This window comes from Girardinichthys multiradiatus, chromosome 23, assembly GCF_021462225.1.
Source record: "Girardinichthys multiradiatus isolate DD_20200921_A chromosome 23, DD_fGirMul_XY1, whole genome shotgun sequence".
In the NCBI taxonomy this organism is placed as follows: domain Eukaryota; kingdom Metazoa; phylum Chordata; class Actinopteri; order Cyprinodontiformes; family Goodeidae; genus Girardinichthys; species Girardinichthys multiradiatus.
The window spans coordinates 27,325,550-27,339,078 of NC_061815.1; the positions used below are offsets into that span (position 1 = coordinate 27,325,550).

Below are 13,529 nucleotides of genomic sequence, written 5' to 3' on the forward strand. Positions count from 1 at the left end.
AGCGTTAAATGAAAGTCTGACTTACTCACACGGCCTGAAGATGCCATATCTTACCATATATACATATAAAACACCCTGACACCCGTGGTTATGGGAAATCTTGATTATTGTGCCAAACCGTGGGCCTTCCCCTCTGCTGACATTCAATCAGTCATTCCACTGCCAGCCAATGAAAGGTGCAGAGGGCTGGAGGAGGACGGAGCTCCTAGACGGAGCGTTTTGACGCGCTGAGAGGAGGACAGAGCGTCACATCTCTCCAAACGCCCATCAAACTTTCGGCAGAGAGGACTCAGTGCTCCAGAAGAGGCCTGTTAGAGAGAACGCGCTGATTTTTTTGGACATGCACAGCAATGGAGAGACTTTTGACGATAGGTTTTGGTGCAGTTTGACCTCATTGTGATCACCATCTGAAAGCACCTTCTCCAGTTTCCCTATCCTTTCAGGAACCGAGCGAGGGATGGAGCAAGCACCCAGCGCACCGAGTCCTCCTCCAAAACCAGTCAGCCACGAACCCATCAGTTTCGGCATCGACCAAATTCTGGGAGCCGGTTCGGAGCCGGAAAGCGGGCGCACGCCGGGGAGACAGAGTGGATCTGATTTAAGCAACGGGGACGCCTATTATAGTTTAGGAAATCCGAGCGGTGCCAACGCGCCCTCATACACAGCGCTGTCCATCTCCCTCTCTGGGATCATGCCTCCAGTGGAGGCGTCCGGTTCGTACGGAGAGAACGGGAATCTGGGCAGCCGGGGTGTGATACGAGTCCCGGCTCACAGACCTGTAACGGCCCCGGGACCCCCGGCACCTGTCCAGAGCGCTGTTCCCGGGTTTGGGGGGCTGTGCTTCCCCTGGATAGGAAACAGGTTCGCCAAGGACAGAATATCAGGTAGGCCAGCTGGCAGACCTAATGGGATCCCCTCATTAATATTTGATAATGTTTTAAACGGCAATAACGGCTCCTGTACAAAAGGACATGTCTGCTGGCTTTTTAGAGCTAGCAGACATGTTAGCTGTAAAATAGTTAAAAAATATTTACATTTCTAAAGAATGCAAAAGCTGCATGAAGAAATTATTATCAACACCAGCTCTACTCAACTGGACTCAAAATGTATTTACAGAGGAGCAGAAGTGCCGAACAGGTCAATAAAAACAAATTAGGATATTCAAAAAGTGACAACATGATAAGATCCAGTGTTATTATAAACACTACCTTTCTATGATTCACGTTCATAGTTAAATCAGTCTAGGATTATATACATCAGATGGAATGAGCAAAATAAATGTCCTAAAAATCATTAAACATCAAGACAACGGTCCTGTTACAATTGAGATGAAATAATAAAACTTTAATTAATATTCTTTACCATTGAAAAATAAGAAAATTAACCTTAGTTGTTAACTGGATACTATATATGATTAAAATGTGCTAAATTCCGTACAAGGTGTAACAGTTTAAAGCTGGTTTAAAAACACACGCAAGCAGCTTTTTCAGACACAGTTTTAATGATTTGTGTTAAAGTTTATAGGTTATGGATTTGATAATTATAAATAAAGGCTTGTAAAATAAATACAAAATTGTAATTTGACAATGAAGAGGCCAAATAATTCCCATTAATCAAAGCAAAATAAAATATATATTATAATAAAACATTTTTTAATTGAAGATTTATTTTTTCCTTAAATGTATTGTTTAAAACACCAGAATATGATAAAGTTTCGGGTAGTTAACTTTCATCCCAAACCAGAAACAACGTAAATAGGAAACTGTTGTCCAACATGGTGCATTTGAGTGATATTTGGTTTTTGGTCTCTATTCAGTGAACTGTGTTTTTTTTTTTTTTTTTTTTTTTTTTTTTTTTTTACATCAATACATAATATGTTTCCTGGATTTTTCACTCACTTCCTTCCTCCTTGCAGCGGCATTGGTGCCTTTTGCAGTCACTAGGCGGATTGGTCACCCGTATCAGAACCGGACCCCTCCTAAGCGGAAAAAGCCCCGAACCTCCTTTTCCAGAGTCCAGATTTGCGAGCTGGAGAAGCGCTTCCACCGGCAGAAGTATCTGGCCAGCGCTGAGCGGGCCGCTCTGGCCAAGAGTCTGAAGATGACCGACGCGCAGGTCAAAACCTGGTTTCAGAACCGCAGAACCAAGTGGAGGTTGGTAGGAGACTTGAACTAGCAGTGAATTTGCTCTGTTTCGATGATGACCCAGAGTGTAACTCTCTGTTTTACTAAATCCATAACTAAATAAGTATTAATGGATGAGGTATGAGCAAGTATTGTTTCTCTTCTATGGGTTTAAAGTCTACTATATATATATATATATATATATATATATATATATATATATCCTTGCACACCTTGGAACATGAAACTTAAGATTCTGCAGTGTCTTTCTCGTGGATAAACGCCATTTGTTTTCCGTTGCAATGACTTCCTAAGTGTTTCATTACCCTTCCTGCCGTCTTTCAGGAGACAAACAGCCGAAGAGAGAGAGGCGGAGCGTCAGCAGGCCAATCGCCTCATCCTACAGCTGCAGCAGTCCGCCCTCCAGAAGTCCCTCAGCGAATCGGCGGTGTCGGATCCACTATGCGCCCACAACTCCTCCCTGTATGCTCTGCAGAACCTCCAGCCGTGGGCCGAGGACAGGGAATAGGGACAGATAAATTAAATGAAACCACTGGGACTTACTTTGATTCATGCATTATGGAGGAACAAATGTGACTTGATACTGAAGCACGGGTCCCATCTATTTGAGTGGAGGATTTTAGAACTGGACATGAAAATCTGGTGAGTGATGCGCACTCAGAAGCAGAAACTGGGTTAATTTCAATTTACTACGGTGGGTGGAAAAATCAAAACGGAGCAAAAAAAAAAAAAATCTAAAGCAGACCCTTTCAAGAAACCTTGCCACCATGTAATTGTCCTCTTATGCTTGCACTTATTCTGTTCATTAGAATAAGAGGGGGAAGAAATGTCTGGTCAGCCGTTTGTCTGAGGGATGTAATTAATTTCACACAGGAAAACATGGGATTCTATTGTTTTATGAGTCTGCTTTTTCCCGAAAATACCCATTGTTGGGTGCATCAGTTCAGCTAAAATACAACATGTGTCAAAGTAGAAACAAAAGCTGATGTTGTTTCTCATCATTCTTTCATTTTTGTGGTGCTTATTCAGCTCCCTCATAAAAAAAAAAAAAAAAAATGTTTCTAATGCACCCTCACCATCCTGCATATATAAAAAGCAACACTTGGGCCTAACAAAAAGATGCCAAAATATTTAATTTCGGGCGAGAAACGTTGTTTGAGTTGTAATAAAACGAAAACAGGTTGCAGGAGGTACGAAATTTTTCACCCATTGCTATAAGTTAGAATGATAAAAGAAGTGATGCATGCTCAGAGATGTTGCTGAAGTCCTTCCATATGCACATTATGTTTTTCAATCGAGCCAGAAAACTCTGTTTTGTACTATTACTGTACATGTGTAAATAATATTATAAACTGTTGTTGTGATTTTTTATTTTTCATTCACGCTCCTTTCTGGTGCAGCAAAAATGATTTTTAGGATTTTAACTGTGTGTTATTATAAGGTACAGAAGGGGAAAAACACGTGTGGTAGAATGGTAAAAACATTACATGAGCTTTTTGTTTTTTCATGAAAAGTTTATTGATAAATATGATTTTATACAATATTTCAATACACACATCATTTGAATTGACAGTTTTTAGTGTATACATGCTGTCTACCTCTCTGTCTTCTTGTCTGGATTTCTGCAACTCATTCAGATGACATTATTGGTATAGCACAGTGAGTAAAAGTAAAATATTTAAATCATTCAATCCTGCGCAATCTTCTGAACGATGGCTCGTGTTTGAAAAATGGCTTCCATTCCTCCGGAATCAGTGATAAGGTCTAGCTCTCGGATCTTTGCCTTCCTCCGTCATCCTTCCTCCTCTCACAGTGAAATGTTGGTCACTCGGAGTCAATGTTTGGTTTTTAAACAAGACAGAGCTGAAAGCAAAACTCTCCTCTCTTCCTAAAACACGATTCTCTTCGTTAAAGGTTCCTTAACATGAACTGATTTATGCACATGCCAAAATATAAATTGTTTAGCAAGCAGGACATTAACGTCATGACACCACAAACACGCACACACACACACACACACACACACACAAGCACACCCATGTTCATGTCTCTCTATATAGAAGCCAGTTCACGAGCTCTTTATTTAGGAGTTATACGATTAAATTACAGAGTTATATCCACTCAGACAAAAGGACAGACAGGCATCAGGATAAGAAGCAGACAAACATCAAGCAGTAAAAAAAAGTTACAAAAACAACAGTTAATACCTATAGCACAGCTTAGTTGTTATAACATTGAAGAAGTGACTTTACGACACCTTAACGCACACTGACTGAGTTCAGCTCTGCAAATAGATGTGCAGTCTCCAAAATAAGGATTGAGAAAAAATATTCTGCCACCAACTTTGCATATACAGTATGCACTAAATACAGTATAATGTGGGCCTCTGTCCTACATGCTTCATAAACTTGTTCAGTTTTGCTGCACTGTTACGTGAAATTATGCTGAAAACAGTTCATCGTTTAAGACAGTTCATCTGGAAGCTGCTTTTGAGTTTGTAACAAGCGATAAACCAGACCAAAGAAGAGACTGGCAGCGTATTTACACAGTGGCCAAAACCAATCGCAATCCACGCTTACAGTAAGCCACAACAGCAACAAATGAAGGAGACAGAAATACCAAATAAATGTAAAGGACATTTTCCAAAACCAGTGAAGGTTTGTCCCCACAGATACATTTCTAAACCCAAAGTGGCAGTTGTCCTTGTTTCGCTTCTATCTAAGGTTTTGGTGTTTTCACTCCTGCAAACTGCTGTCGATCTCTCATTGTCCTTATTCTCCTTATTTCCCCATCTCTTGCTCCGTGTTCTCATCTGTTGCTCGATCTCCCTCCTGACATTTGTCATTTAGATGACATTTTCAAAGAGCTGCAGAGACCTCATGATGTTTTCATCCTGTGCAAAAAAGAAAGAAATTAAAAAAGCTGACTTCACAGAGAGCCATCCAACAACCACACTTTAATTCATTTTACTAGCCACTAGGGGGCGGTAAAAGATAATACAATCTTGATGTCTTTCAACACAAACACACTACTATGGAAGATAGCAAAGACCATAATTAATAGCTACTATAGCGAAACTTGCGAAGGTGGGAGGTCTTTGATAATTGCTGAGAAATGTTAGTTTTATTGGAGGAATAATTTTGTGCAGACATTTAAGGTGGTCATATCTGGGGAAAGTATTTTTGGCTTGTAGAAATAACAACAACATTACAATAACTGCAAACTCATAGATTGAATGTCTTTATAAACAATAAGTTAGAAAAGTGTATAGATCTCTTGGTTTGGATACTTTAAAAGATGAACTCTACCTCTTGACAAGAAAGGATGAATTCATCAAGTGTGACGACACCGTCTCGATTTTTGTCCATTTTCTGTGGACAAATGAATGCATGTTAAAAATATACTGTGCCTTACAACAGTAGTCTTGAACTTTACTTTTATCACATTCCAGCCACAAACAAGGTATTTTATTGGGATTTTATGTGTTAGACCAACACAATAACTGTAGTGGAAAGAAAATGTGCAAGGTGTTGAATATTCTTTACAAAAAACCCTGAAAAGTGTGGTATGCATTCGTATTCAGTTTTCCAGGGATCATACTTTGTAGAACCATATTTTTGCTAGTTTGTTTGAAAAAAAAATGAATGGAGAACATCTGTAAGCATTAATTTTCAGCTCTTGCCACAAACTCTTATTTTATCGAGGTCTGGACTTTGACTGGGCCATTCTAACCCATGAATATGCTTCGATTTAAACCATTTTTTGTAGTCTGAGCATGTTCAGGGTGGTTGTCCTACTGGAAAGTGCACCTCCACAACAGCCTATAAAGTCTTTGCAATCTCTGACAGGTTTTCTTCCAGTATTGCCCTGTGTTTGCTCACTCCATCCACCATCCTATCAACTCTGACAAGTTTATCTGTCCCTGCTAAAAACCATACCCACATCATGGCACTCCAACCACCATGTATTAAGCTGGTGATGGTATGTTCAGAACAGAACATCTTCTTACAGATGTTTGCTGTGTCACTGGTAAACAGAAAATTGGGATTCATTCAGCAATGTGGTTTTTTTTTCATGACACTCTTCCATAAAGGCCAGACTGTTGGAGTGCACAGCAGTTGTCCTGAGCTGTGGATCCCAAGCAGCTCCTCCAGAGTTACCTTGCACCTCTTGGTTGCTTCTCTGGTTAGTCAGTTAAGGTGGATGACCATGTTTTGCTAGTTTGACAGTTGTGACATCTTCTTTCCATTTTCAGATGATGGATTAAACAGTACTCTATGAGATTCCTAAAGCTTGGGATATAGTTTTATAACCCAACCCTCCTTCAAAGTTTTCCACACTTTCTCCATAACCTAACTGCTGTGTTCCTTGGTTTTCATGATGCTGTTTGTTCACTTATCTTCTCTAACAAAACTCCACAGGCCTTCACAGAACACCTGGATTTATACTGAGATTAGCTCACACACGTGGACTCTTTTTACTAATTAGGTACCTTCTAAAGGCCGTTGGTTGAACTTTTAGGGGTATCAGAAAAATGGGGCTACATACAAATAGACTCTAGCCTTTTCAAGACTTTGCTTGCTTTTCCTCCCACTTCACAATTATGCACTAATTTGTGTTGGTCTATCACATAAAATACACTGAAGTTTGCGGTTTTCACACGACAGAAAAACATAAACAGATGTAAGAGGTATTAATAATTTTGCAATACACTGCATGTATAAAATAACTCATCTTTATAAGACTCAACATTGTGAGGTTAGCATTCTGTTTAGTTTTGATATCCCTCTAAAGTACTAGTTTTCCTTCACTGCAGTTTCCAGATGTAGCTGTTAGTGCCACTCATCAGTGTTTGTGCTTTATCAGATTTTAATGCAGCCATCATGATGATTCTACCTGAAAGAAGGCATCCACATGCTGCTTGGGCGCATCAGTTTTCAGGACAGGGTATGTGTACTTCCCCATCATGTCATAAATTGCTCTGACAATGTCTGTCATCTCCTGTGAAACAGAACAAAAGAGAGACTTAAAGAGGCCTGAGGTTAAAAAAAAAAAACCCACAGCTGAAAGAAAAAGAAAAATATCACAAACCTCTTTGTTGATGTATCCATCTCTGTTGATGTCGTAGAGATTAAAGGTCCACTGGAGTTTCTCTGTGACAGTACCTCTTAGGAGGATGGACAAAGCCGTAACAAAGTCCTGAAAAACGAAAACATAAAGATTCAATCCCAAATTAAAAAACGTTAGAGAGGGGAAACACTTTTACATGGTGACAATCACCAAGAAGAGCTGTAAAATTCACTAAACCAAACCTCAAACTTAATTGATCCAGTGTGTCCGGTGTCAAAAGCATTGAACAGGTAGTGAGCATAGGTGCTGGCATCTGCAGCAGCAAATAAAAGGGACAGTTAACACATTAAAGTCTACACAGAGGCAAAGGTGACACAGGCTCCTTACCCCCATGTGGGAAAAACTGTGAATAGATTTGTTTGAAGGTTTCCTCGCTAACAACTCCACTGGGACATTCCTAAAAGAAAAGAGGAGCAGAAAAATGGTGAAAGAAATGTGGCAGGTGTGAAGCAGGAATCAGGCCAGAAGATTAACAGACATCTGGATAGACATGTTAGAGGAAATAATACATGCATGTAACAGTCATATATCCTCAGAAAATTTCTAAAAATATAAAATACATTAATGTTGAGATATAGACAAGTGATACAACAAAGAGCAAATGCTGAAACATGAGAATAAATCCACTATTCTACAGTTTAACAGGTGGAGACAACATAAAATGAGTTAGACAGGTTAGTGATAAGGGAGATTTTAATAACCTTGTTACAAGCTACAGCTTGTTTTAATAAACAATTTATGATAATTTATTGCAGTTTTTTTGCCTTGCAGATTGAAATCGTTGCAGAGAGCTTTAACCTAACTTATTTCTTGTTCTTCACTTTAATAGACTGTTTTGTCAAAATGTCAATCTATTTCACATTTAATTGTCACTGAAATTCAAAAGAGCCAGAAGAGACAAACTAACCACTAACACATTGAGAAAAAAACTGAACCTTAACAGAATTTCATGAACTGCCGCCTGTAGATAACACATGTTTCCTCAAATCAAGGTTTAGTTTATTTGTTGTTGGAAGGTTAAACTTTCAATGTTTCACAAACATTTTCTGCAAATTGTATGTACGAATATATTACCTTAGGAGATGAAATACTGAGTAAGAAATGAAAAAAATATAACAAGCAAACAATGAATCAGTATAGTCATCAAATAAAACTGCCCGCATTTGTTGTTGTTTAGTTTTTCTTTAAACAAATAATTATTTGATTTTGATGATGTAGTGCATAACTTCTGCATCAAATTAAAATGGGCCTATATTTCAAATACCAAAAAAAAAAAACAGATTTACAAAATGCTGATTCATATGCAGCAGTTAATCCTTTCTTAGGCTTAAACAAGACAACATCTTGCTTTCATAACTATAACGTTTGGTCTCCTCAGCTCCCAACCTCTGCAATGTGTTTGGCTAAAATCAGAGGAGATGCAGCACAGTGGTAAAGAACTACAAAATGCTTCGCTTAGGTTGTGTATGAATCATTTGCAAACCATAGCAGCCTATTTTACTTAAGTTTTCTTACAAATTAGAAAGCCTCCTTACAAGTCAAAAATAATGTTGTATTAATGACTATTATTTATCCCCATATTAATGTATGTTCAGGGTATCCATCAGAGAATAACTTACTGCTCTGAAGTTATTCCTGCCTGAATATAATCATGTACAACATTCCACATGAGAGTTCTGGGTTTAAGATATCATAATTAAAAAAAATAAAGAGGACTTATTTATGGCAAAAGATTTCTCAGACTTCTTCTCTTTGCACTTGTAAAGTTTCTTACATTCTTGAAACCCCTGTAGAGCACTTGGAGCTCTCTTTTATTGAAGTTGGTTTGAGCTTCAAGCTGGTCGAGGCCCTCTGGCCGATGGCACACAATGGTCATCTCCAAGTCATCATCAGCTTTGTCTGAAAGAGGACAGATGAACACATCAGGTTAACATTAGAATGGATTTGATTCTACACATTTTTTATGTCCAAATGTTATATATTTTCAGATTAATTAGCAGAGTCATTAGTCTGATTTGTTAATATAAATGTTCAACGTGAATTAACTGCAGATATTCGGTTATTAGTGTTATCAGTGTTAGTCCTTTAATACACAATTTGCAAAAACCACTGACTGGAACATTTAAGCAATAGAACAAGAAATCATAGAAGCCCTAAAGAATTGTGGGAATAAAAACAATTTCTTTGGAGAGATTCATTTTGTAAGACGTGAGCAGTGCTGGCAGAGCTGCAGTGTGGTGCAGTTGTTGCCTTCCTGCAAGAAGATTCTTGTTTTGACTCCCAGCCAGGAGGTTTTTTTGAACAAAGTTTGAATTTTCTCCTCATGCATGTTCTGTTTTCTTCCAGGTACTCCAGCGTCCTCCCACAGACCATAAACACACACTGGTTTAATTAGACTCTCTAAGTTGCCCCTAGGTGTGAGTGTGTCCGTGGTTGTTTATCCTGTATTCTATTATGGTCAGGCGGAAAAAAAAAACGAAATAAAAGCAAATATACAATTGGTCACATTTTATACAAAGCTAGATTTTTTATTTATTTTTATTTTTTTTATTGCTATAAGAACAAAAATGGAAATAAAATTACATAAATAAAGATATTAAGTAGATTTTGTTCCAGGACAGAAAAAAATTCTTTCCTGGAACAAATATTCTGCAAATATGTTTTAAGGCTAAATTGGCTTCAGTTGGGAATAAGGTATGGAAATAAATCATTTATATTTAATGTATTTACTCTTTTTTCTTCTTCTGTGCTTGTCAAGAACCAGCAAATACTCAGTTAAATTTAGTACTTTCCACATTAGACCTTTGACTTTTACTATTTATTTTTAAAAAAAAGGAAGGATTTTGAATTGTAAGGAAACCAACACAATAAACACAAAACTCACATGTGTTTCAAATTTTCACCCATCACATGCCATCACAGTCTCTACAACACAGAGGAAGTGATATATAAATGATGCTGAACAGAATCTTTCCACTCTGCCAAACAGAAAAATATATCCAAATCTCATATCCTCTTATAAGATGTAATGACAAGCACCAACATGATCCTCAAATATAAGTTCAACCTTTGTGGAGTCTTATTTTTTTATTTTTCCAGTTAATTAGTAGAAGAGAGGATGAAACATGGCAGCGCAGAGAGGTAGAGGTCAGATTAGCACTCCCATGTCCGTCCTCTGCCGGGCCCTATCATTATCAACTCATCATCCTCGCTGCAGGGGAGAGGAGAAAGGACACACCATTGACTCCTCTCACACATATGCCTGTCGGTGAACATCCCAGCATAAATTCAAACACCTTCCCTCCATCTCTTCTCTCTAACACACTCATCTTCACAGCTCACAGACCCCTGAGCTGTCTACACAGTAATAATTATGCATACTGTTATAACTGTGCATAATTTAATAGAAATACTAATAAAGTTCCGAACATGATAAAGTGGTCATAATGACAAGTAATAAAAGCTTGAAACAAAAAAGGAAGAAATCTCAGAGATGTTTTGATAATAAATAAAATGTGATGTTTAATGAGAACCCTTTCAAGATAACATCCAAGTGACGGAGCGGCGCAGAATGATAATTCAACTTCAGAAATGAATATGTCTTAAATAAAATATACCTGTAATGAGTCTTGAGCTGCAGGACAGTGGCACAGCGACCCTAGAAAATAAAAGTTCTAGCCCACAAAGAGGAAACAAACATCGATGGGGTAGACTAAAATCAAGTGAAAATTGTTCTGTTTCCAGCTTTTGTGAAAAGTCTCAGCCTTAATTAGATAAAGTTTTACTTGTAATCTGGATTTTTTTTTTTACTGATAATTTGTAGTAATTATGGATTTGACCTGTAAAACGTGATCAGAGCCATTTCTTTTAAGGTTGTGAGTAATGCAAAATTTTCTATGTTGTCTTTTCAATCGAGACTTTGAAACAAGGTGGAGACCTCAACGGCCCGATCCCCGGATGCTTAGGCTGGCTCTAGGGACGTGGAATGTCACCTCGCTGGGGGGGAAGGAGTCTGAGCTTGTGCGGGAGGTCGAGAGATATCAACTAGAAATAGTCGGGCTCGCCTCCACGCACAGCGTGGGCTCTGGAACCCATCTCCTTGAGAGGGGTTGGACTCTCTTCTACTCTGGAGTGGCCCACGGGGAGAGGCGGCGGGCTGGTGTGGGTTTGCTTGTTGCCCCCCAGCTCAGCCGTCTCGTGTTGGGGTTTACCCCAGTGGATGAGAGGGTTGTATCCCTGCGCCTTCGGGTTGGGGAGAGGTCTCTGACTATCATTTCAGCCTACGGGCCGAGTGGTAGTGCAGAGTACCCTGCCTTCTTGGCGTCCCTGTCGGGGGTGCTGGATAGTGCCCCTCCCGGGGACTCCATTATTCTGCTGGGGGACTTCAACGCCCACGTGGGGAACGACAGTGACACCTGGAGAGGCGTGATCGGGAGGAATGGCCTCCCCGATCTGAATCCGAGTGGTGTTTTGTTATTGGACAATCCTGCCATCACGCATTCCGTGGTGGAAACAGAGGCTGGGGACTCGGGGATGGACTCTTTCATCACCCAGGCTGAAGTCACCGAGGTGGTTAAAAAGCTCCGCGGTGGCAAGGCTTCGGGGGTGGATGAGATCCGCCCTGAGTATAAGAAGGGGGACCGGAGGGTGTGTTCCAACTACAGGGGGATCACACTCCTCAGCCTCCCTGGTAAGGCCTATCCCAGGGTATTGGAGAGGAGAGTCCGACCGATAGTCGAACCTCGGCTTCAGGAGGAACAGTGTGGTTTTCGTCCCAGCCGTGGAACACTGGACCAGCTCTATACCCTCTACAGGGTGCTCGAGGGTTCATGGGAGTTTGCCCAACAGGTTCACATGTGTTTTGTGGACCTGGAGAAGGCATTCGACTGTGTCCCTCGTGATGCCCTGTGGGGGGTGCTCCAGGAGTATGGAATCGGGGGCCCTTTATTAGGGGCCATCCGGTCCCTGTACGAGCGGAGCAGGAGTTTGGTCCGCATTGCCGGCACTAAGTCGGACCTGTTCCCAGTGCATGTTGGACTCCGGCAGGGCTGCCCTTTGTCGCCGGTCCTGTTCATAACTTTTATGGACAGGATTTCTAGACGCAGCCAAGGGCCGGAGGGGGTCTGGTTTGGGGACCAGTGGATTTCGTCTCTTCTTTTTGCGGATGACGTGGTCCTGCTGGCTCCCTCTAGCCAAGACCTACAGCATGTGCTGTGGCGGTTCGCAGCCGAGTGTGAAGCGGCTGGGATGAGGATCAGCTCCTCCAAGTCCGAGGCCATGGTACTCGACCGGAAAAGGGTGGCTTGTCCTCTTCAGGTTGGAGGGGAGTTCCTGCCTCAAGTGGAGGAGTTTAAGTATCTCGGGGTCTTGCTCACGAGTGAGGGAAGAATGGAGTGGGAGATCGACAGACGGATCGGTGCAGCTGCCACAGTAATGGGGGCGCTGTGCCGGTCCGTTGTGGTGAAGAGAGAGCTGAGCCGAAAAGCAAAGCTCTCAATTTACTGGTCGGTCTACGTTCCTACCCTCACCTATGGCCATGAACTTTGGGTCATGACCGAAAGAACGAGATCACGGATACAAGCGGCTTAAATGAGCTTCCTCCGTAGGGTGGCCGGGCACTCCCTTAGAGATAGGGTGAGGAGCTCGGCCATCCGGGAGGAGCTCGGAGTAGAGCCGCTGCTCCTCCACATTGAGAGGAGCCAGTTGAGGTGGCTCGGGCATCTATACCGGATGCCTCCTGGACGCCTTCCTCGGGAGGTGTTCCAGGCACGTCTCACCGGGAGGAGGCCCAGGGGACGGCCCAGGACACGCTGGAGGGACTATGTCTCTCGGCTGGCCTGGGAACGCCTTGGGCTCCCCCTGGAGGAGCTGGAGGAGGTATCTGGAGAGAGGGACGTCTGGGCGTCTCTGCTGAGTCTGCTGCCCCCGCGACCCGGTCCTGGATAAGCGGAAGACGACGAACGAACGAACGAACTTTGAAACATTGGCAATTTTGAAGTAGAGACATTTTTATGTCTGGGGGAAAACCATTGGAGCTTTGCAAAGCCTCATTACTCCAGCACCTCTCCAAGTCTGTCCTCTCAATAAATCGCGAGTACATGGTTGTCATGGTAAAATGCAACTCTATCGCCCTGCTGAGGTCACCATTTGAAACAAGTTAAATCCAGCACACAAGGCACAAAATGTCTTTACCCTTTATACATGTCACTAGAAATGTTGGGTTTGCTCTTTACAGCCATAAAATTCACCATTTTA

The 13,529-nt window shown here is 41.3% G+C and overlaps 2 protein-coding genes across 2 annotated transcripts in view; one reads left to right on the forward strand and one right to left on the reverse strand.

Annotated features, from left to right (window-relative positions):
• Nucleotides 1-219: 219 nt before the first annotated feature.
• LOC124860424 (T-cell leukemia homeobox protein 3-like) lies at nucleotides 220-3,854 on the forward strand. Its single transcript, XM_047353753.1, has 3 exons — nucleotides 220-884; nucleotides 1,916-2,153; nucleotides 2,469-3,854. Exons 1-3 carry the CDS (start codon nucleotides 458-460, stop codon nucleotides 2,650-2,652), a joined length of 849 nt encoding a protein of 282 aa, XP_047209709.1. The 5' UTR covers nucleotides 220-457; the 3' UTR covers nucleotides 2,653-3,854.
• A 600-nt stretch (nucleotides 3,855-4,454) lies between these two features.
• LOC124860425 (Kv channel-interacting protein 1-like) overlaps nucleotides 4,455-13,529 on the reverse strand; it is an 83,018-nt gene continuing 73,943 nt past the window's right edge. The window contains exons 2-8 of the mRNA XM_047353754.1: nucleotides 9,049-9,173; nucleotides 7,602-7,671; nucleotides 7,457-7,527; nucleotides 7,236-7,343; nucleotides 7,041-7,145; nucleotides 5,453-5,515; nucleotides 4,455-5,037 (exon numbers count right to left, since the gene is read on the reverse strand). Of these exons, the coding sequence (XP_047209710.1) occupies nucleotides 4,990-5,037; nucleotides 5,453-5,515; nucleotides 7,041-7,145; nucleotides 7,236-7,343; nucleotides 7,457-7,527; nucleotides 7,602-7,671; nucleotides 9,049-9,173 (590 nt within the window). The 3' untranslated portion in view covers nucleotides 4,455-4,989. The remainder of the gene's footprint in view (nucleotides 5,038-5,452; nucleotides 5,516-7,040; nucleotides 7,146-7,235; nucleotides 7,344-7,456; nucleotides 7,528-7,601; nucleotides 7,672-9,048; nucleotides 9,174-13,529) is intronic.